The 25,632-nt window shown below is 39.4% G+C and overlaps 1 protein-coding gene across 3 annotated transcripts in view; it reads left to right on the forward strand.

Annotated features, from left to right (window-relative positions):
* Positions 1-8,101: 8,101 nt before the first annotated feature.
* Positions 8,102-25,632, forward strand: part of LOC129696308 (peroxidasin homolog) — a 481,759-nt gene continuing 464,228 nt past the window's right edge. The window contains exon 1 of one of the 3 annotated variants that reach the window (XM_055634092.1): positions 8,102-9,366. In XM_055634092.1, the coding sequence (XP_055490067.1) occupies positions 9,209-9,366 (158 nt within the window). In that variant the 5' untranslated portion in view covers positions 8,102-9,208. The remainder of the gene's footprint in view (positions 9,367-25,632) is intronic. The other 2 variants (XM_055634091.1, XM_055634090.1) reach the window with 2 other exon arrangements.

Raw genomic sequence — 25,632 nt, forward strand, 5'->3', positions numbered from 1 at the left:
TGAAAAAAGTTGCTGCTCAAGTTCCTATTAAATCTTTCCCCTCTCACCTTCAACTGATGCCCTCTTGTTCTTGATTCCAATTGTCTGGGTAAAAGACTGTGCATCTACCCTATCTATTCCCTTCATGATCTTATACACCTCTAAGATAACCTCATGCACTCCAAGGAATAAAGTCCAAGTCTGCCCAAGCTCCCCCTTTAGCTCAGACCCTCAAGTCCAGGCAACATTCTCATAAATCTCTGCACTCATTGCAGCTTAACATCTTTCCTATAACAGGGTGACCAAAACAGAACACAATGCTCCAAATGTAGCCTCACCTATGTTGTGTTCAACTGTAACATAACATCCCAACTTCTATACTCAATAACCTGATTGACAAAGGCCAAAATGTCAAAAGCCTTCTTGACTACCTTATGTACCTGTGATGCCTTTTGTCTCCTTTTAAGTTCTAATGAAGCGTCTTCGAACTAAAACATTTTACTCTTTCTCTCCCCACAGATGAAGCCCTATTTGCTGAGTATATCCAGCATTTTTGTTTATTTGATTTTACTCTTGTGAAATCACTCAGGTCTGCAGAATCAGATGATACAGAATTCTATCAGTAGAGGGCAGCATTGGCTTTGGAACAAGGTATGCTAACCCTTGTTTTCATATTTCCTTTATTTTGCAGTGTGTGCCATGACTTTAAGTATTTATATATACACTCAGATATTATTTATCATTTGCAGATTTATCTACATTATGCATCATCGTTGTTTTATTTTGTTTTGTTTAGAGATACAGCGCAGAAACAAGCCGTTCCTCCCACTGAGCCAACTGGCAATCCATGCACACTAACAATCCTATGGATTATTTACACTAAGGACAATTTACAATTTTACCAAAGCCAATCAACCATCAAACCTGTAAGTTTTGGGAATGTGTGAAGAAACCTGAGAACCCGGAAAAAAGCCATGCAGATCATGGGGAGAACGTACAAGCTCCGTACAGACAGCACCCATCTTCAGGATCAAAATCGGGTGTCTGGCACTGTAAGGCAGCAGCTCTACCACTACACCACTGTGCAGTTGTGATAAGATTCACCACTACACCGCTGTATTGTTGTGATAAGATTTTATATTGAAAGATTTTATATTGAATTAACGCATGATGCCCTTGAGCAGAATAAAAATGATGGATTTAAAAAAATCTCCAATTCTGTTGATCCTACAGATTCACAAATAATCTGGTTCAGATCAGTGATCCCAAGTCTGAAATCCAAGCAGGCATGAGCTGAATTTAAATGCCATGCTTATTCGGATCAAGATCTAGGGTCATACATTAGCACTGGCTCTTGGAAGGTACCAGCTCTGTGCATGAATGAACATTAATCTTGATGGGAAGAATGCAGCTTCAAATAAACTAGAGAAACTAAGATTATTTAATTTACATTGATAATTTTATAATCATGGGCAAATATAAGGAGGGATTACCAATGAACTAAATATGCCATGGGGACTGAAGCATGTTTTGGTCATTCATTAAAAATTAAGAAAAGCTCCTGCAAAGCCATTCAGTTCTTTAGGAAGCAACAGAGATATTCTGTGTGATGTTTTTAGATCAGCAAAACTTTGATGGTCAGTTGTTTCCTTCTTGAAATTTTCATGCAACAAAAACATGCCGCTCAAAAACATTTTATTCCATCAGAATCTTTCTCACAAACCATAATATTATGTTGCTAATACCAAACTGCTGGAAGAACTAGATGGGTCAGGAAGCAGCCGTAGAGGTAGAGGGAAGGTCAACATTTTTGGTCAAGTCCCTGCATCTGGACCTCTGAGTCGTGGTCTAGACCCAAAATGTCCACCATTATTCTGCCACCAAAGATGCCCTCTGACCAACTGAGTTCCTCCAGGAGTTTAATTTTTAATTCAGATTATAGCATCTGCATTCTTTAGTAGTTGTATGATACTTTGTTCCTATTTGCACGTGTTTTTTTTTCAATTTAAGGAATTAACAATGATAGTCTTAATTTAGATAGATGTTTTGCAAATGTAAACAATGGATTTACTACTTAAGTTATTTGTATATTAACATTACTGGCTACTGGTGTAGAATGGTACCCCGGTGTGACTTGATAGAATATATAGATATCATTTATACTTTTTTTTTCACTTTGCAGATGAAGCAAATTAAAAAAATGGGGTTTTGGAAGGTGAGGCATGGATTAATTTTACTTGAATTTATTCTATTTTGTGGTATATGAAAAGGTACACTTGAGGAGCTCTTGTGTAAGAACTCTATTTTTTTAACTCTATTGCAAAGCATGTTGGTGAACAAGTAGTTTCTCAGGCCGAGCACAAAATGCTGAGGGAACTCAGCAGGCCAGGCAGCATCTGTGAAGGGAATGGACATGTTTTAAGTCGGTACCCTTTTCAGACTGATTTCTCAAGATTATAACTGATTTAATTTACAATAGGTTGAAAATATAGAATGGAATATTTAAGCAATTAGACTTGCTTATATCTGCTAGTATAACTTTTATTCCCATTATTGTGCAAAGAAAAACCACAATCTTTCTTAGATAAATCAGCCATTTTAGTTGACATATTAGGTGATTTCAAATTACCCTTCAGCAATTCTAGTGTCTTAGTATTTACAGTAATTAGAACTGATCCTAATCCTGCAATGATGCAGTAGTTGTTCTCATTCTCTTACAAACATGAGCGATTTCAACCAGCAAACTATTTTTAAAACAATCACATCCACACTCTTAGTCCTCAGCTTGATAGCACACTATACTACTGATAGGACCTTCCATTGAAAAATATGAAAATTATTCATTATCAGATATTCCACAAAGGGTAATTTAACCAATGAACGATGTCTTTTTTTTGTGTGATATCCTAGGTGCAGTGTATCAGTATTAATGATGAAAAATAATCTCAGGTATATTTTAGGAATTCTTTATACATATTATTTGGAAGAAATAAGAAAGGTTTGTGATAGGCAGAATTGTAGTAATTATAATTTGATTGTGTAGCGATTCCAGCTCAAACTGTCATGATGGGATTTAGTGTTAAATTTGTTTTTTAAGAAAGTGGGAAATGTAGTTTGGCTGAGTGAATTGGAAAAGAATGGAATTTAATGTTGGAAATATGAAATTGGTTATCTTGGCAGGAATGATAAAGTAGAAACATATTTTCTAAACGGTGATAGATTGAAAAACCTTGTGATGCAAAGGTTTACGTCATTTTGGGCATTAGTGGTACCACATCTAGATTAATGGCTACAATATTGGCATCCTTATTTAAAGGCCGCTGTAAGTACATTACCAGTAGTTCAGAGTAAGATCTGCCCAAATAATACCTTAAATGGGTGGACTGTCTTATGAGTAAAGGATGGATGCACCAGGTTTGCACTTACTTGAGTTTAGAAGGGTGAGTTATTGAAGTATGTGAAGTCCTAACAGGTCTTTTGAGGGTGGACAAGGGGAAGATGATATTATTTAAAAATAAGAGTCCACTCATTTAAGACAGAGGGTCCTGAATCTTTCAAAATCTCTTCCTCGATGGGCAGTGGAAGCAGGGTCATTGAATATTTTAAGACAGAGGTGAATAGAGTCTTGACAATGAAAGCAGTGAACAATTAACCCAGGATTGATGTGAATGTAGGATTGTGGATACAAGCAGATTAGTTGGGATTTTATTAAATGAGGTTTGATGGGCTGAGTGATCTTTGCTTGCTGCAGATTTATAATTCATACATTCATATGAACCCATATGCTGTAATTGTGCAGCTGTGACTGTGCAGAATGGTTCAGGGCATTATCAAGGTTTATGACAGTCTCCTAAACCTAAGAAACGCCAACATTATTATCACATTTTTCAGAATCAGAATCAGAATCAATTTATTTGTCATTTGGACCCCTGGAGGTCCAAACGAAATGCCGTTTCTGCAGCCATACATAACACACAAATAGACCCCAGACACAACATAATTACATTTAACATAAACATCCATCACATAACTGTGATGGAGGCCAAATAAACGTATCTCTCCACTGCACTCTCCCCCCCCCCCCCCCCGATGTCAGAGTCAAAGTCATAGCCCCCGGCTGGCGATGGCGATTGTCCCGCGGCCATTAAAGCCACGCCGGGTGGTGCGAGGTCGCACACCGGGTCTTGGTGTTGGTGCCCCCGGTGTGCGCTCGCAGAGTCCGCGGCCATTCCAGCCGCGCGGGGCAGCGGTGTCAGGCCCCGCTCCAGGAGCTCTTCGACCCCGCAACTCGGGCGGGAGAAGTCGCCGCCGCAGAAGCCCCGAAAAGCGGTCTCCCCCCAGGGAGCCGTGGGCTCGGCGCCGTCGTCCACAGACCTGTAGAGAGCCTCCGACTCTCCGGCAGCAGCAGCAGCAGCAGCAGCAACAGCATCAGCAGCAGCAGCGCTCCTCCACCGCTCCGGACCGGCCAGCTCCGCGACGGTGAGGTGAGTCGACACCTGAGTCCCCGGTCTCTTCCTGTTGGAGGCCGCTCCTCGTTACGGCCTCAACGACGACTGAGACCCGACGAGAAAAGGTCGGGTCTCAGTGCAGGGAGAGATTCAAAAAGTTTCCCCCCCCCCCCACCCCACCCACCCCCCCCCCCCCCCCCCACACACACACCCCCAACATAAAATAACAAACACGACATAAAAACACAGACAAAAAATAATAAAAACGCGGACATTTTTGACAAAAATTTTGACCCTCTCTGTTGACATTTATAACCACTCTGAATCAAAAATGATATGCTGGTCATGGTGGAAATGGGCAGTGCCTGAATAGTAATTTCCTTAGGCATGATCCTGATGCCAGGAAATGTCAGACATGCAAGTGAATTGGCCTCGCAAACTCACGGCCAAATTTACCAATAACTGTGATTCCACCCGGAAATGATCAGCAGCATGATTAACACTATGTTAAAATGCTTTAATGCGTGATTGCTAATCAAACTAGTTACAACGCTGATAATGTATTTTCAAAAAGCAGAGAAAGCATAACTTGTATAAAACGCATTTGATTATACAACCAATTAGTATTTTCATAGTTTTGAACAAATTCTTTAAGTCAGTTCACTCATTTAATTAATTCATATTACTATTTTTCTTGAAGGTAGACAAAATGCTGGAATAACTCAGTGGGACAGGCAGCATCTATGGAGAGAAGGAATGGGTGACTTTTCGGGTCGAGACCCTTCTTCACTTACCAATTTTTTTGTTACTTTATAAGTATATTTATATCAATTTTTGAATGTAATTTTTGAAAACAAGAACATAAAAAATCATATTAATAGCAGAAATGATATCCCCAAATAACTGAAGTCTTGTTTTTTTCTTATCTTCACACTGACCGCAAAATAGAATATATGAAGATGATGTGTGCTTTCTTATAGCCCATGTAACAATAACAAGAGAGTTGAAGGCACATTTATTCCTATATTTTAGATAAAGAAACTGAAAATAAGGAAAACATACTAGTATCTGAACATCACACACAGACATTGGGTAGAAAGCTTTGATTAAAGTCCATATTTGTAATCTGTTAACTGATGCAGTGGCAGGGCAGTAGCATGTCTTGTTTAAACTCAAACTAATTGCATGTTTATCAATAAGCCTTAGTAGATAAATGTACATGGAATTATTTTCAAACCGAATAAGAGTAACCATTAATTTTAATGTAAAAGACATACCCTGGTAACTATCTACTTCTATTTCCAAGCTGTGGCAGATTCTCAATAACCACTAGCTCAGTTCCCAGACTAACAGATTTATCAGTAGCTTCCTTCTACCTTGGAATTTTCTTCTCATCTTTTCTCACAGCACATTTAAGAAGACCAATGTTCCAGTCTTGTCTGACCCTTTATTGTTTCACATTTTCCAGATGACCATTTCAATGCTGTGTTTTCCACGTGGACACTGAAATCATTGCCTTTAGTTGCAGCAAACTTGCTTCCAAATGCTGCTTCCCCCTTCCATTTCCAGTTTACTGAATAGATGATGCAATCTTTATTTAGGATTGATTGCCTGGTTTCCAAGTTCAGCTGGGTTTGTGGACGTACACCAGTTCGACTATAAGTTAATAATTAACAGTCCTGCCCTGGTTTTGATCTGGGCTTCCCAATGAAGTACATTTAAATGTACTTGGTTATTTGGGCTGGATAATTAGAGTCATGGTTATACAGTGTGGAAACAGGCCCTTCGGCCCAACTTGCTCATGCTGACCAACATGCCCCATCTAAACTAGTCCCACCTGCCTGCGTTTGGCTCATAATCCTCCAAACTTACCCTATCCATGTACCTGTCCATGCCTTTGAAGCCTCATCCCCTGAATCATAGGATATTATTCCTAATGGATGTCCTAAAAACATATAGACCCAAACTTTCATTGTTTCTGATATAAAAAAAAATGTAGAAATTAATTTATTATCATATTTTCAGGGCTCCGAATGCAAGAGCAAAAGTCCTGCGCTTTCTGGCTTCTCCATCAGTGGAGAGTGAAGGTGCAGTTGTATTCCAGGAGGAATAGTAAGGAATTATGAGCTATTTGCAAGAAGTGTCGCGAGAGTAAATGCAAAAGGATTTAAAATTTTCTAAATGAATTATATCTGGTTATGTGCTTTAATTAGTTAAAACTATTTTAAAATGTCTTATAAAATATTTATTTATCATTCTTGTATTGATAGATAATGTCAGGAATATTTAGCATCCTTGGCATATTTGACAGATGGCTAAACCTGGCATGATTTGCTGTTTAATGTAATTTGCTCATGTAATGCAACAATATTGCACAGGCCTGCAATACCTTAGGTCACAGGTCAACTTTGGCAAGTCAGATAGGACCATGTTAATCACATAGATTTCATAGAGTGCAGGCAGCTCGCCATTGGCATCTAGTTCTGCCTTTTATCTGCAGAATTTCTAAAATTTTATGTTACTGAGATCTACACTGTTTATTTGCATCTTAGAGTGTGTTTATTTAATCAAATCAAATCAAAGTATCCTTTATTGTCATTCAGACCTTTTGTGCCTGCAGTCATACATATAATAAAAATAACAAAAACACACATTAAACATAAATTTAACACCAGGCACCTCCTCACTGTGATGGAAGGCAAAAGTCTTAAAGTCTTTGTCTCTTCCCTCCTTTTTCTCCCTCTGCGCTGAGGCGATCCAGGCCTCCGATGTTGTGACCCCGGCGGGTGATGGTAAATAAGTCAGTCCGGCGGCTGAATCCTTACATCCAATATGTCATATTCAAAAATTGAAAAGGTTTCATGATTATATTTTCTTTGCATGTTGCACTTAAAATACATCAATAGTGGTTTCATGGTCTTAACTTAAAAAAAGGGGACTATTTATGCCCTCCACTCAGGCCTTGTTTGCTCATACAGGCATCTATTTGTTTATGGTGGGTTTTAAATTCTGTTTTAGTGGTCTGAGAAATGACTACTGGAGTTTTCAACAGATCTTTATTCAAAAGTTCAATATCCAGTATACAGGTTCTCCAGACACGCCTACCCACAACGGTGGTCAGCGCTGAACTAACGCGCGCAAGTGAAAAAACGCATGAAACAAGCAGTTCCTCCCGAGTTATGTGAGTCCCGCGGCTTCCGAACGCCTGGTTCGATATATGCATGCGCTAGCAGGCACCGCTACACTGTCATATTTATTGGAAACTTGTGTTTGATTATCTGCCAGCATTATTGGCATGAGATGTGACATGAATTTGGGTGTGACGTGCTAGTTACACAAGCCCACAAGAAATTCAGAGAATTTTGATGTAGCTCAATCTAGCATGTAAAAGACTGTATTCTTGCTCTGGTTATTTTCCCTTTGTTCTACCTGTACTTGTCTACAACTTGATTGTACTCAAGTATGGTATAATTTGACTAGATAGCATGCAAACATAGTATTTCCACTGTATCAGCAGAATAGAAAATACTTGCAAAAATGTTTTGCAATTCAAAATACACTGATTGTAAATTCTAAAGTTGGAATAAACAAAGTATAATTGGAAATAAAGCACAAAAAGAAATGAACATATATCTTGTTAATGCAAAAAATATATATAATTTACAATGGTTCATGATGGTTTAGTAGGTCAATGGTCTAATCCAGTGAAGTACTATACAGATCTGCATTGCTCTGTTTAATCTCAGGTCAGATTCAAATTTATACGTTCCAAATTCATTCACATGCAGTTGTCCAGCTATTGTCCTTGTGAAAGGTTTCGCAGGGGGAAATTCAGGCTGGATTTCCATTGCTATCCTAGGCACAATATAACCTGCAAATCCACATGTGTGAACATGGAGAAAGGATCAGATTTAATTGCTGCCATAAAATAATCTGCTATCCAACAGTATTAAACCTCAGCAATGGAGAATGATCCTTTGAGCACAGTGACAGAGGATGATCAGTGCCTTGAGATATAAATTTCAGCAGGTCAGCCAAAGACTAGGAGTGATGGTTTATAGGTTAAATAAACAGACTATTTTAATCACGAAGGACACAGGACCTAGAATGCATTGACATTTCAATGTTAATCTAAGCAAAAGTAAACCTATTATGAATCCATATGCAATTATATTTAATTTAATTTACCATTCATTAATTGCCATTGGTATTAAATCTCCCATGATTTATGTCATTAATGAAAATCTCATCATGTAGTGAATGGACATTGAATGTATCGCATTTACATTATATTCAAGCATAGCCAAAGTTTATGAAGGATATCTTGCCCTGGTGCTTCCACTGTATCACAGGTCAGTACTATAGGGGAGGGAGAGGAGCTTCTTTAGAAAGTAAAGATCATCAGATTTGGATATCAAGTTAAATTAAAGTTTGGTGTTGTCTGTGATGCAGATGATTTTATGTTGTAGTGTACAAAGTATCACTGTATGAAGGGTATTAGTTTACAAATCGTTTCCCACTAAAAATTGCCCAGGCTCTTTTGTTGTTTTGTGGAAGTGGTAGGTAAATTAGTGTCTTTAAATCCCAGCGTTAGGGCTACCCCTAATCTTGGCAGTGCTTTGTGGATAAAGCTGTTGGATTCTTTCTGCTCCCCGTGCTGTAATTTGATCCTGGTTGTGGTCTGATTGGATGTTCAAGCTGAGTTAAACTTGCCCAGACCCCACTGTTTCAGTTTAGATTCTGCAGCTCCAGGCACTGCCACTGATCTCATCTCTCCCAGGATGGTTCTCAAATGTTTCCTTCTCGTAACTATTTTCTTTCTCCTCTTCCCTGAACTCTCCTCCTGCCCAAGCCGATGCCTCTGCTTCAGAACCACTGTCCGCTGTATGCATTTGATGTTGGATCACATCCCCAAAGTAGCACCGCAGACTGTTATCCTGTAAGTAGAGAACTTTATTCTGCAACTGTTTGAAAGTTTTTTTCACATTGTGAGTTCAGTTAACTGCTAGCTGTTTGTGGTGGTGATCACAATGTCCGTGGAACTATTAAGTTGAGAGTGCAATTATGTTTATGATACGGGCCAAATTTGAAATCAAATTTTAAAATTGTTCTGTGCTTCTGAGAAGTTTTAGTTTTAACTTCTGCTTTTGGAAACCAACAGCTGTAGCTGCAGTGATTTTTGTTGTTATAGAGCTGTTAAAATACTGCCTTTGCATTGAATAGGAAATTATTTGAAGGATGGGAGCAAGAACACAATTCGTGTTTATTGGCTTCTGCTGAGTTTTATTTTCATATTCTATGCCAAGTTTAATATTATATATGACTAAAAATACAGGATTATGTTGATGTGAATTTGGATGAGGTGGGGGTTGATAATGGGTGCGGCAGGAAGATAGGTTATTATGGACTGAATAAGAAAAATAAAATGATTGCATGAATCCTGTTGGCACCAGTCATTATCAGCTTGAGAAAGGAAAAACTCTTAGAACTTAATGGGTGTAGAATGGCATGGCCATTGTCTGGAAGTTGTCAACCACTTTCTGAAAACTGTGAAGAAACAATGTTTTCTTTACAATTACTTAAATAACAATACCCCCTGGACATACTTAAATCAATTTGTAATGCTGTCAGGCTGGGAAAGACTGCTTTCTGGTGATTATTACTGTAAAATAATTTCATTAAATGTGGCCTGAAATCACATGTCTCCCCAGTGAAATTTTAATCAGTCTCTCATGTGATCTTAGACAACCCTCTTCCTATATCTTAGAAAGAAAATCATAGCCAGAGTTGTTTAAAAATCATGTTTTTTAACAACTGTATAAAATAAAATGTGAGTATATTGGGATTTAACCAAGGCTGACATGATTGAGATGTACTACCCTTCCACAATAATAATGTATGTAGCAAAGTGTATGCTGGCAGAAGTCCAGTGGGGACTCCACCCCACTGAGAAATGGATCCTGTGGTTCGTGAGTTTTCAGTTTAACATTAGTCCAGTGGATAACCTCAATCTATCACATCTCTTTGAATGGCTAAGCTGTAAGTGTAGTGTTCTCTTGGTTAAGTAATGAATCGAGCCCTGGATGCACTCTATATTCCAAAAGACATAGGCATTTTTTTGTGACATTTAGTGCTTCAATGCTCTTGCCCTTCCTTTGCCCTAACATGGCATGATTGAAAATCTTTCAATGGAGTAATCTTCAGTAAAGTGCAACTAATTTCATATCCCATTTATTTCATATTCTTGGATCAAGTAGCTCATAATCATTAATCTAAGGCAGATCTGTCTTCTGTCTGCTACACTGGGGGCTGGAAGATGTTTGGCTGCCTATCTTAAGAAGCCAATTATGGTAGCAAAGTTAACTCATTGTCATTGTTGCCACTTGCTCCACAGATCACGGTTTTACTTGATGTCATTTAACATTTCAATCATCCACCGATATGACTTTTCTTACCTTAAGAAGAGAATAGGAAAAATAATTGAACATGGCTTTAACCTGGCTTTTCAAAACTTTGGTCTGAGCCTGGTGGAAAGTAACATTCACTGTCATGTCGCTATGTTATAGCTATACATATATTTCAAAAAAGGATTTCACTGATTTTAACGCCCTTTGGAAAGTGTGAAATTGTGGAAAGGCCAGTTTAAATGCAAATCTATTTCTTGCAAAGAATATACTACATGGTGTGTTTTGCAGCTGATGTTACATGAACTGTTCTATGATTAAACATTTAGGCTTCTCGGTTCTTACTGAGTACCCTGGTTCTAACACCTGGTTCTTATGAATAAGGTGGCAGAAGCATGAGTTTCTGACTGTTGGATTAAATGACAACAGAATTATTGGTATATAATTACTAACACGTGTAATGGGAAAAATGTGAAACTTGCTGTTACCTGGTGTGTTTGAAGTGCATAACCATTTAACAGGAAACTTCACAGGTACATTAAAAAGGAGTTACTTGATGAAATGGCAAGCCTAAAGGTAGGTAAATCTATGGGCAAGGGAGGCGATTGCTAGGATTCTGACAGAAATGTACAGATCTTTGTTAGCCATAGTCGAGGTATCAAATAACTGAAGGACAGCAAATGTGGAACCTTTAATCTAGAAGGGCAACAAGGAGCAGATGGGTAATTACGTGCCTGTGAATGTAGAGTCATTGTTGGGAAGGTTATTGGAAAAAAACCCTCAGGGGAAAAATAATCCACATTTGGAAAGATAGGAATTGTTCAGGTATGACAAAAATGCTGGAGAAACTCAGCGGGTGAGGCAGCATCTATGGAGTGAAGGAAATAAGTGACGTTTCTGGTCGAGACCCTTCTTCAGACCCTTGTTCAGGAATGATCAGCTTGGCTTTGTCAGGGAAAGATCCTACCTGACCAGTTTGACTGAAATTTTTTTGGCGAGCTAACACAATGTATTGATGAGGGAAGTGTGATTGATGTAGTTTACATGGATGTCAGTAAATTATTTGAAAACATCCTATGTATGTATATAGAAGGGCAGTTTGTGATTAAGGAGAGGCTCTTGAGGAGCATTAAGGTAGATAAATCTTCAGGGCCTGATGTGATCTATTCTGGGTTATTGAGAGAGGCAAGAGGGGCCATTGCAGGAGCGTTGAAAAAAGATCTTTGTGTCTTCCCTAGCCACAGGCGAGGTACCAGAGCACTGGAGAATAGCTAATGTTGTTCCTTTACGTCAGTGATAGGGAAGTTTGTGGAGAGGATTATTCAGGATAGGATTTTCTCCATTGGAAGAGAATTTGTTAATTCAGGACAGTCAGCATGGAGTTGCATGCGGGAGATTGTGCCTTACTAACTTGATCGAGTTCTTTGAGGAGGTGGTGAAGGTTATCGATGAGGGTAGGATGGTGGATGTTGTCTACATGGATTTTAGTAAGGCAATTGACAAAGCCACCCATGGTGGGCTGTCCAGAAGATTAAGATTAACATTAACAGTGACTTGGTCATTTGGATTCAGAACTGCCTTGCTCGTTTAGCCTTTTTGATGACCTCATTGAGGTTGTGTCCGAACCAGTCGTATGAATCACAAGACTTGATTGCCTGAGATCTGGCCCTTATCAAGAATATTACCATTTTAGAGATTTTTCCATTTCAGTCTGGGTGGAAATTTGGAATTATTTTCATCTTGTAAACTGGAAATAGTAGAGAGAAGATTTGCAAGAATGTTGCCAGGACTCAAGGGCCTGAGCTACAGGGAAAGGGTGGGCAGGCAAGGACATTTTTCCTTGGAGCACAGGAACCTAACAGGTGTATCAAATCATGAGGGGAAAAGACAGCATGAATGCACAGTGTTTTTTATCCAGGGTAGGGGAATCAATAACCAGAGAGCATAGCTTTAAGATGAGAGGGAGAAGATTTAATAGAAACCTGAAGGGCAACTTTTTTCATTTGGTGGGTGGTGGGCATATGGAATGAGCGGCCAGAGGGGGTACAATAACAGCATTTAAAAGAAACTCAGATAGGTGCGTACATAGGAAAGGTTTAGAAGAATACAGGAAATGGGACTAGTTTAGATGTGGTTTCTTGGTTGGCACGGATGAGTTGGGCCAAGGAGCCTGTTTCCGTGCGGTATGACTCATGACTCCATGATATCAGGTATACTAAAATATTCAGAGGTTGACTTTCAGTACTACTTATGCCTACTGGTGTGTCCATTTGGTCCATTTGGCCCATTAGTTGAAATAATTTTTGCAGTTATAAATGAATGACATGTATGAAAACTCACCCAGTGTATTTAAAGAGCGGAGAATATATTGTGAAGGTTCTCACAGTTCCCCATGTTTCTCTGTGTTTCTCTATGTCTTCTGCATGTCTCGGGTTTGGAACAAGGAAACTAAATATGCACATAATTACAGTTTTGCTCACATTTGAAGAAAATTGGATTCATGATATATGATATATGCCATTTATTGTCACTATACATGTACAGTGAAATTGAGAGCTGCTCGTACTCAGTGCATACATATAATTTAGTACAAAAAACAAGAAACAGAAAAACAAAAACAGAAGGGAGAAGGGGGGGGGGGGGGGGGGGGGGAATAGGTGCACAATTCTGCGGCGCTATATACATATATACAGATGGAAGTCCGGGTGTTGGGCTGTGAAGTCAGTGCATGTGTGAATTTGAATTAAGAGTAGTTATAATTTTCGGAAAGCAACTATTTCTGAGTCTAGTTGTCCTGGATTTGATGCACCAATAGCGCCTTCCAGAGGACAGCAGGTCGAACAGTCCAAACACAGGATGGGAGCTGTCTTTGATGATCTTCTTTGCCCTGCTAATGCAGCGGGAGGTGGAGATATCCATCGGGGAGGGGAGAGGGCAACCAATGATCTTCTGCGCTGTCCTAGTTACCCTATGACAGATGAATAATTTGGAGACATTGGTTCTTCTAATGTTAGGAAGTGTTCAATTATGAGCTGAGTAGGCAATACAGGTGCCACATGTGCAGAAGGCCCAGATTGGAGGTGGCAATTCTGATTAGCAACATGACAAGCCAAATGTCAATACCGATTGTTAGGTGAATGTTATTGAATGACATTTGCGTATTTTTGAGAAATACAATGAGTTGAGATTCGAACCTTTCAGTGAGGCAGCTGACTCTCTCATTGCTTCCACACTATGAGAAACAAAACACAGACAATGGTATCTAAATGGATTCTAAGCTAAACTATGCCTAAACAAACTCTGTAATATTTGGTCAAGAATGTCCCACTCCTCTGACAATCACCAGATACTTTGAATTGGACTTCCAAACACATTGAATCTCTTAACAGGCACAATTCAGTAGGAATCTTTCTTGTCAGGCTTTTTGCAAATCTTTTGAAGAACCCTTTTCTTATTATTTTCCAAAGTAATGAAGGTTTGGTAGGTTTAGACATTTTTTCAACTTATTTTATCAGTTGCATACACTGGTATTATTTATAGATAAGCTTTTCATGTAGAATGGTAGAGATTCCCATTAGTGTCCATTATAACGGGTTTGTCTAACATTCAATTTATCAGCACTACTTATAATCTAAAAGCTTTGCTGATCATCACTAATTTGTTCTGTTTAAATATTGAGTGCTTGGGGGACTGGCAATATTTCTAGCAATGTTCCATTGTTAGATCTGATAGTTTCAGCAACTTGTGATGAGTGAAAATAATGCAACTCTGTTAAATTGGACAAAGTAGAATTTCTACTGGATGTCTCCTGTCAGAAGTTAAGAAGAAGATCAGCAGAAAGCCGAAAGAAACAGACATTTCCCTGAAGTTTATCATGATGCTATCAAAGGAGACGGGGACAAGTTCCTGCAATTATCTGCAATGTACACAGCATTCCCATATTCCCATGGTATGCAATTGTATAATTTTGAAAGGTAAACACGTAAAGAGCCTTTTAAAATATTTTTTGAAATAATTTATCTGCGACAATATTGTCAAAGACCTAAGGAAGTTAGATATGAATTTTATACAACTTTTCTGCCCAAGTCACTTGGTTTTTAATCAGTTTTCACCTCTCTCAGTAGCACATGAATTAAGAGTAAAGTGTGATTGTGACGAAAAGCTTGGATGGACCCAATGATTTTGCCATTTGGTAATTATTTATATGTTAATAATAACTGTGAAACATAGATTTGTTTGGCTTGTTTTTGCTTCTAAAAAGAAACAAATCAAGCACAATTCCCTCGCCATTGTGTCTGAGAGAAAATGCCATCACAAGGAACTGGAGTCTTGAGATAAACACAAAGTGCTGGATTAACTCAGCAGGTCAGGCAGCATCTCTGGAGGACATGGATAGACGATGTTTTGGTCTGGGACCTTTCTTCAGACTGACATTTTGGATTGGGTCCCTTCCTAATGCTGAGTCTGAAGAAGGGTGCCGATCTGAAACATCATCTATCCATGTCCTCCAGAGATGCTGCCTGACCCGCTGAATTAATGCAGCACTTTGTGTTTCAGTGAAAATGCACTACAGGTGCTCCTCGTTTTACGATGCTTCGACTTGCGATATTTTGAATTTACGATCGGCAAACGGCAGCGAGCCGTACATCACTTATGGTAACGTGATCGAAATGTATTAAATGCGTTTTCGACGTGATATTTTCGGAACATAACCCCATCGTAGGTTGAAGAGCAGCTGTAGAGCTTTAGAATGAATGACATTCCTGAACTTTACCGTTCAAGTTAAAGTGATTATAGGTCCCTAATTATGAAGTGAAAACACAAAATGGAAGTTAACTTTTTCTTCTCTACGTTATGTGGGAGTGTGAGAAGGGGCAATGCAATCCATTAAACTGATTTAATAAATGCTGTGCAATTGATTCCAAACAAATGCACGTAAGCCAAAGGTAGAATTCCAATGTGGAATATTTCCAACTCTTAGTACAGGCCCAACCAAGAACACTGCAACCATGACCCAAAAATAATATTGTCTGGAAAAATATGTTAGTCATTAGGATTCAATAACGATAAGCTCTAAATAATCACTTAGTTCCTAAATTTTAATAATGTATTTATGCTCATTACTTTACGCATCTGTAATTGTAAAGTGCTTTCATGGAGAATTATTAAATATATATGGGAGGTCATATCAGCACTTTCGCAATACTGAAGTACAGGTTATACAAGGGTTCATTAGGACTTCTGGCATGGGTCAAGCATTTACTGGGACACCACAATCAAGATATTTGTTTACTTATGTGTCCTAGGGAATTTTGGTGCTTTGGTTGGGGGTATAAATAATGGAATTCTGTCTTTATAGGTTGGCATGTCTTTCAGTAGTAGGTTATCAGTCTACTGGATATAATTATTTATACTTCCTATAATGATCCATTTTCCTTTTAGCTGGAAGTGGGGATGAATTTGGGTTGATGAAGACTAGGACTAGAGGTCATAGCCTCAGAATTAAAGGATGTTCCTTTAGGAAGGAGATGAGGAGAAATTCCTTTAGTGGTGAATTTGTGGAATTCTTTGCCACAGGAGGCCAATTCAGTGGATATTTTTTTAAGGCGGAGAGATATATATTCTAGATTAGTACAGGTGTCAGAGTTTATGGGGAGAAGGCAGGAGAATGGGGTTAGGAGGAGAGATAGATCAGCTGTGATTGAATGGAGTAGAAGTTATGGGCCAAATGGCCTAATTCTATTCCTATCACTGATTACCTTATGGATGTTTGACGTAGTCTATTTGGAATTTGAGGCTTTTACAAGGTCCTATAATGGTCAAAAAAGTAAAAACAAGAAGATGCCTGTAAAGTCAGATTGGAAAACACATTATTGATTAGCACAGATATGATGACTCCTTTCACACAGAAATTAGTCTACTTTTCTTTTAGTTTTATAATTCTGTTCAAGCAACAGAAAAAAATGACCCAGGCCTCCAGGGTAAGAGTTTTTTGCAACATAGTTTTTTTGGAGCAGTACATCAGTTGCTTCTCCTGGCATATGTTGCATGTACAGTTTTAATGCTGGAGAAAGAATTTAAATGCATTAGGGAGAAAGGAAAAGAAATGTGCCTTTCTGTAGCTAACAATGTTTTTTGTGTAATAAAAGTCAATGAAAAAGCAATATATCTGAAGCTTGAATGCAATACAATCCATTTAAAGTGTTTTCCCTACTGTTTATCCAAGTATCTCTGCGTTAATGCAATTCTTTCACTTTACTTTGTGAACAGTGAATCCAAGTTTTTTTTTTAATGTAAAAATCTAGGTGCTGCTAAACAATTTACTTTTAGCACAGGTTATATTTTTACTTTTGATATGGATTCACTGTCAGAGTTTTCTACTACATTGAGAATTGGATATCTAATGGGCCTATCCTACGGGCAACTTTTTAGGCGACTGCAGGAGACTATGCAGTCGCACGTGGTCGCCACATGTTTGCTGGCGGTTGCCGGGTAGTCGCCTTCATGGTCGTGAGGAGTTCCCGTATTCTGGGAACTAGTCGCGACCTCATTATGGCCGCCGTGAAGTTTTCAACATGTTGAAAAATTAGAGGCGACTAGAATGAAGTCACCATGGAGAGTAGCGAGAATTCTCAAGCCGTAGGTGGGTCGCCAGGAGGTCCTAATGCATTGCTAGGAGGTCGAAGGTTCTCAGAGGTTCTCGTAAAGTGTAGCCGGTGCTGACCGGTGAATTTCATTGGCTCATTGGGGGAAAAAAAAGGTAAGCAGTAGTTTTTAAAACTAAGGATAACGGACTGTTGTAATGTTAAATGTCCGCTGAGATTCATAGCCGTGTATCTCTGGCTTATTAAAAGTTGTCTCCACTCCTTCTCCCCGCTCTCTCCCCCCTCCCCTAAAGGCCTTACTGTACACTGTGCTTTAGCCGTCTTTTCACAGCACCAACCTTCCTGTTCATCGTGGTGTGTGGCTGTTTCACCTTGGCTTTGCACCGTGTGAATTTTTTATACAACACTCCCCCCGCTTGCCCTGTCCCCTGCCTACATAGTGGACGGGTGAAGGAAGCGATGTGTTTGTGTGTGTGTGTGTTCCACTCTGACAGTCGCCGTTCCAGTTGCTGGATTTTCAGGCGGCTGTCGGCAACTTGACAGTCGCCGGCAGTCCGCTGAAAAATCGCCTAAGTGGGACAGGCCCATAAGTAAGAAAATTGATCCACAAAGCCAAAACATAAAATAAAACTACTGGATCCTTCCTCAAAGCTCAAAACCCAGCAGGCAAGGTTAGCAGCAAAGTATGACATGAAAGATGCTGTTATTTTGGATGAAGATCTTGGCTTTCTTCCTATTTATACATAAGTACATAATATAATTACACATTTTTGTCAGGTCACATCATTGCATCACCTGCATGTGGCATTATTGTGCTGGAAGTAAAACCATCGCCTGCGAAAAAGATGTGACTTGTATTGTTTTTGTGGACATATTAACTGGTCTTTGGTAATCAAATTGATTAAAGCGATTGTGTTTCAGACAGAATTTTTCACAGCCATTTTGCTTCCATCCATTCTCATGCAAAACTGCTGATGTATAAGAAACTTTTAGATTGAATAAGTGAGTTTGGTATTCCTACTGCGCATGCCTAGGTCATAGGTCACTAGCTATAAATAGTCTAGGCAATGGTGGTGCTGCATTGTGTGCAGGTTTGCGTTTCGTCCGTGGTTGGGGTCGGGCCCGGCTCTCTGTCGCTGCGGGCGTTATTGCTGCTGGGCCATCCCTGTTCCCTCCCGGGTGTCGTGTCTCTGTCTGGGGACGGCCCCAGACTTCCAGCCGGCACGGGGGGGGGGGGGGGGGGGGGGGGGAGCACGGGGCAGAGGGAGGCGCTGGCTCTGCTCCGGCTCCTGGGGGGGGGGAGGGGGGCGTTCCCTGCCGGGCCGGTAAACATCGGCTGCGCCTCTCGCCTTTTCCAGTGGCTGTTGAGAACTTACATTCTCTCAATTGGAAAGATGCCACTGCCCCCTCCCCCTTCCAGTCTTTCACACTAGGGTACAACAGCCCCCACAAACCCGGAGGGGAGGGTGACTCCCTATGGGAGATGGCACACAACCACAACTTGGGAGAGGCAATACCCTGATTCACTTCTCTTCTCCACCTCCCCTCAGTCCGACACCGAGATCCTGCTGAAGATGGGCAGCCGCCGGCCCAGCTCTAAGATGGGCGACTCTGCGCCGCTGCTGCTGGAGTCGTCCTGGTCGGAGAGAGAGTGCAGACGGGATCATAGAAAATAGAAAATAGGTGCAGGAATAGGCCATTCGGCCCTTTGAGCCTGCACTGCCATTCAATATGATCATGGCTGATCATCCAACTCAGTATCGTGTACTTGCCTTCTCTCCATACCCCCTGATCCCTTTAGCCACAAGGGCCACATGGGCAGGCCGGGCGCCCACTGGAGCTGTTGGTGCTGTTAGTGGTGCTGGCAGAAGCAGCAAACTCCTCCCCCTCCCTTGCCCAGCCCCAAGCCCAGAGTCTGGGTTAGCCCCAACTCCAGGTCGGGGCTGAAGGCTGCCCACAGGGCAGCCCAGTCGAGCACCAGGCCGGAGGAGGCTGAGCCCAGGCTGGAACTCTGGCGTAGATGAGGCCGGGGCCCTCGCTCCTAATCAGGGTTGTGGATGAATTGGCAGCAGGTACCATAGGGGCAGAAGCCGATGGTGTGGAAGATGCGGCACAGCTCGGGTGGCGACTGAGGGAGCGCAGCTCAGGCAGGCCATTGGCAAACTGGCACGTTGCCATAGCGGCCGATCAGGGAGCGTGTTCCTCTGGAGTTGGAGGGGTTATTTCTGTAAAAAGTGACTGCAATTTACCATTTTGATAAAGTATACAGATATAAACTTCTGAGCACTACATTTTAGCATTTTTATAAAATGTGCAATTCACAAATTCTGAGCACTTTCATTAATATCACAAACTAATGCTTTATGTGATGCATTCGTTTTAGAGACTTATCCCTTGGCTCACTGAATCAGATGTTTCCCACAACGATTAACAATTCCAGGCAATAGTATACCAGGTAAATATCCAGCAACACGACATTAGCTGAGATCATTTTTTTAAAGAAGCATTAAATATGTATTTGTTACAGGCCTTAGCAAATAGGTCACATTGCAGGTAATTTATTTTCTAATATGTAAACAAATGACCTAAATTAAGTTTGCTCAAACTTATTCATTCATTTACCTAAAGGAAACTTTTTGCCCCAATAACCTGGGTTGAATTTGAACTCCAGCCACGCAGCTGAAGTAATTTATCACAAAGTAACAGCAAGAGTTTAATTTACAATTTAACTCTTCTGACCAATGTGATCATTCTGATTAAAACCAGGTAACAATTGCTTTGGTTCCGTGAGTGGGTACAGCTCCTGTTGCACATTGAACAAATTCTAGAAGTTAGTGGAATGCCATTTTCCATACTTTGTAATTATTTTATTCGCCTCAGCCATTAGAATTAGATTAATGTTGTTAGTTCCAATTCACTTGATGAATATTTAATTGCAACTGGAACCAATTGGATTTACATTTAGTGGTGTTCACTTAATGATGGACTCTTGATAAAAGAGGTCAAATTGTAGTGGAGCTTTTTATTGCATTATTTCCCCAGCAGTAATAATGAGAAGGGACAAATATAAAGCATGGTGTAGGCTATAATGGCAGATTGTTAAGGCTTTAATGATAAATTATGTTGTGGAAATGGACACATCACACCAATAAACCACTCCCTAGTTGTGTTATGTCCGGAGTTGAAAAGATTTATGTATTATATTCATTATGATGATTTAAAAAACCATTCATCTGTTTTCAAAGAACAATAATCTTTTATTGTAGTCACTGAATGCCACTGCAGGTGTTGCACTGAAAAGAGGAGAAATGTTTGGTGCAGAGTTTTTTTAATCAGAATAAATCCATATATTCCAACTTAAAATAGAAGTGAATGTTTATTGTACTGAAATTACATGGAGCGAATGGAAGTGCAAGGTATGAGTGGCAGTTTATGAATTAGAAGCTTGGCATTTTAACCATGTTGTACAATGTGGTTTCCTATTACACAATACTAGTTGAGCTTAATCAAAATCATTACTCCTTTGTATGGCATTGCTGTTTTATTTTAAGTGACTTTTGAGGAAGTGTTTATGGAGATACAAGGTCTGAAGAAGAGTTTCGACCTAAATTTGAGGTCAGAGTTGTCACCTATCCGTTCTGTCTACAGATGTTGCCTGACTTGCTGTTACTGTAGCCTCTTATGTTTTGGCTGAGGAAATGTCTATTATGCTTGACACTGAAAAATGTGGCAAAGAACACAGAATAATAGGGATCTGCAATTCCTTCTGCTAAATGGTTTGAATGGAGGAACAGTTAGAATTGTCATATGTGATAGATTTCGTAAGGTTATAGTATCTAGATTTCTTGCACTAAGCCAGATGAGTTCTGATTCAGTTCATCCATGATATAACTGAATGAAAGAGTAAGTTCAAGGGACAGAATGAGCTAATTTTGTTTCTTTGGAATAAGACAAAAAAAAAAGGAAATCTCAAGCCAAACATATTTCAAAATCTGGAGATTTTCTGAGAAAGGAAAATAAAGACCTAGAAATTAGAGAAAGGTTGCAGATGCTGGAGTCCTGACCAAAAACAAAGTGCAAGTCAGGCAGCATCTGTAGAGGGAAATGGATAGACAAAGTTTTGGGTCTGAAGAATGAAGAGGGGTCCTGTCTCGAATGCCCATTTTTGTCCACACATTAGAAGTTACACAATTTCAATTCAATTTCAATATGAAGAATAGCAATTAATTGTAATTTAATTAATTACAACTTAAAACATTTTTAATGAAAAAGTTTCTTAAATAGCAACTACATTCCTATGATAGGAAATATATAATTCTGAGTGCTGATGGAACAATATTTAATTAAGATTACAATAGATGCACCAAAACGGTTCCTCTTGCCGCTGACTCAGTCTAAAGAAGAGTCTGAACAAATGTCACCTATTCCACTCTATGATCATTGCTTTCGTCCATCACTCCGGGCAGTTTGCTCACTCTTGGACACACACACACACACACACACACACACACACACACACACACACACACACACACACACACACACACACACACACACACACACACACACACACACCTCCCCCCTCCCCCCTCGCAGAGCGAAGGATGACATCAAACGGGTCATGGCTGCTGTCAAAAGGGTACGGAAATGGTAAGGGGAAATTAAAAACAAAAACACCCGAAGGAAATAGATTTCATAAAATAAGGAGGCCGGCCATCGCTCCGTGTCGGAGGGGGGGGGGGGGGGGGGAGGGGGTGCTATTGAGGGAGTGCTTGAGTGTGTGCTATTGAGGGAGTGCAGCGTAGGTTCACAAGGTTAATTCCCGGGATGGCGGGACTGCCATATGCTGAGAGAATGGAGCGGCTGGGCTTGTATACTCTGGAATTTAGAAGGATGAGAAGGTCTATTATTGAAACGGAAAAGATTATTAAGGGTTTGGACACGCTAGAGGCAGGAACCATGCTCCTGATGTTGGAGAAGTCCAAAACCAGGGGCCACATTTTAAGAATAAGTAGTAAGCCATTTAGAACAGAGATGAGGAAACACTTTTTCACACAAAGAGTTGTCAGTCTGTGGAATTCTCTGCCTCAGAGGGCGGTTCTCTGGAAACTTTCAAGTGAGAGCCCTTGAAGATAGTGGAGTCGGGGGATATGGGGAGAAGGCAGGAACGGGGTACTGATTGTGGATGATCAGCCATGCTCACATTAAACGGCCATGCTCACATGAAGGGCCGTATGGCCTATTCCTGCATCTGTTGTCTATTGTCTATAAATTAAACCAATCTAAACAACAACATGCATAATAAAATATGCATACAAAGTGCCAATCAGTGCATATTTTTTGGTATTAGATTGTATTTTTTGGTATTATACCAGAACATCAAAAATGCATTTAAGCCTTTCAAATTCAGTTCTAAGATTCTAGATGTGCGGTGTTCGGGAAAAAAAAACTTTTTCAAAAGCAACTTTGGATAGGGTTTGATAGAATTTTAATGAAATGTTTATATATTTTGACTGGCATATTAAAACATTATCAACATGCTAAATAACAATGAAATTATATAAAATAGGTTATTTAGCCTTGATAACTTGATGCAAGCTATCATCTTTGAATAGTTTGATTTCATTTAAACTCTTTAAGATGTTCAGTCAATGCCTTGTTTTAAGAATGGGAAGCATTTAAGACATAGAATATGGAACAGCACAGCACAGGAATGGGCCCTTTGGCCCACAATGTTTGTGTCGAACAAGATGCCAAGTTAAACTGATCTCACCTACCTCTACATGAACAATATCCTTCTATTTCCTAAATTTCCAGGTGCCTAGCACAGGCCCCCACTGAAAAACTTGCCCCGCACATCTCCATAAAGTTTCCCCCTCACCTTATAACATTGCCTTCTAGTGTTGGACATTTCCACCCTGGGGAAAATGTACTATCTACCCTATCTACGCTTCTTATAATTTTATATACTAGTTTCAAGTCTCCCCTCAACCTCAAACATTCCAGAGAAAACAATCCAAGTCTATCTAACCTCTCCCTGTAGCTGAAACCTTCTAATTCAGGCAGCAATCTGGTAAACAACCTCTTCAAAGCCTCCACGTCTTTCCTGTAATGGGGCAACCAGAACAGTACGCAATACTCCAAATAGATTTTTTTAAATATAAAAACATTAGATCAGCAAATGTTTATCTATTCAACCAGTGCTTATGTCTATTTGTTTCCTTGGCAATTTTATTTAGATTTTTAGGAAAACTCTGGGAATAGCAAGAATGCACAGCAAAATTTAATGCAGATTCATTACAATATACTCGCTGCATTGCAAAGGTGTGTTCTTATTCTAACAGCGTGCAATGTTAGGAATATAAGGAATTACTGAGAAATGGTTTAGTTAGAAAGAAGGTATTATCTATGTTATGAAGTTGTGCTCCCATGGTTAACTAGAGGGTGCGTTGGGTTCTTTCCTCATCAAAATGATCTGCTGGCAGGTTAATTGGTTACTATAAGTTACCCATTGGCGTAGTTGAGAATCACAAAGAGGAGTTGATGGACACCTGAGGAAGAATAAAGAAGCGGGGCTGCAGGAAAATAAGAAACATGGATAATGGGACTGATGAGTTTGCTCTGCTGCGAGCTGGCATGGACTTAACAGCCTCCTATAATGTAATAAGGAAATCAGTGAGTCTATATATCATACATAAAAGCCACATTGTTAATGCATGTATTCAAATACATTAACACAGCTTTTCCCAATTTGAAAAGAGTGATTCACATATTTGCATTTTTTACAAAATTAACCTATTCACAAACCTTTTGAATTACTTTGACCTTCTCAAAAAAACATGCATCATTGTCAATGCATAAACTTCTTGATGAGAAAAGGATGGCTTTTTGTCTCAGTTCCATAGAATTGGGTGTTGTTCTCAACCCCGTCTCCACTGGATCAACCTCTGGAATGAACCACAATCAAATCAACATTCTCTTGCAGAACCCAAATGAATAAATGCATGCACACTTCCAATTTTATTTCCTTTTCTCACGATAACTCTTTGTACAGCACATTTAACTACCACTCTAACCATTTCCAAATGTTTGACATATTAGGTGGTGTTAAAACACAAACTTTACCAAGTTTTTTGAAGTGTTTGTCTCCATGATTTAATTCATAATTTTATTTCAACCTCAACTATTTCTCTTCCACTCTTCTCTGAAGATTTGGCAGAACCACTATTCTGAATCTTTTGCAGATTAATTACTCAGCAAGAATATAACGTGTTGTGGCATCAGTTCAGCGAAAAGTCAGCTAATCAATATATCATTCTTGAGCTTGAGCATGTTTGTAATACTTGTCTCTGCAGTGCTTCCTTAACAGTAGCAATGTTACAACATTTTAAGATTTTAAAAATCAAGTCTGTAATTTATCCCATCAGATAAAGCATAAAAAGAAGTTTAATTTGACACCTAATTCACTTTCATATCTTCAGTAATAAAAAGGTTATGAACATTTTCATACTCGGAAATTAGCATCTTGTTCCCTATTGCTTTTCCATTGACTTAACACAAAAGCTGTGACTGAGGACAGTCAAAAGCCCATAATGTTCTTAAAAATTAAGAGAACTGAAAGAAATTTTCAGTTATTATAGATTGAAGCATTCTGAAACAAATATGAAACAATCTTACTTAGATGACTTGAAATTAAAGCTAAATGTTAGTACCTAATTGTAGCAATTACAAAATTCAATTACTAGATCTAAACATCTATCAATTTCTTAAGAATAAATTAACATTTTTAAATAGCCTAAGTGTCCAAATAACATTCACACAAGAATTCACATTATAACATAATTTTTAAATCACATTGTCATGGATTTATAGGCCAAATGGAAGGAATTTAATGTTTAATACCTGTAAATTAATGGCCATTTAAATCATCTTGCGAGTGGGTTTTTCTGGAACGTGATCAATTGGAACGTTGTGGTTGCAGTGAAGTTAAACCCCCATATCGGCAGGAAAAATACTGCCGGTTCGTATGGGGAAAATATCACTATTTTGCAACGTAAAATGTGAATTAAAGGCATCTTAAGGAGCATTTTTATACATAAAATAAATGGCTTTCCTTTAGCAGTCCCGTACCTGAAATCCGTACTCGTTGTCGGCGTTGACGGCTTTAGAAGCTGATTTTTAAATTACTCCAATACT

This window comes from Leucoraja erinacea, chromosome 4 (assembly GCF_028641065.1).
Source record: "Leucoraja erinacea ecotype New England chromosome 4, Leri_hhj_1, whole genome shotgun sequence".
Taxonomy (NCBI): domain Eukaryota; kingdom Metazoa; phylum Chordata; class Chondrichthyes; order Rajiformes; family Rajidae; genus Leucoraja; species Leucoraja erinaceus.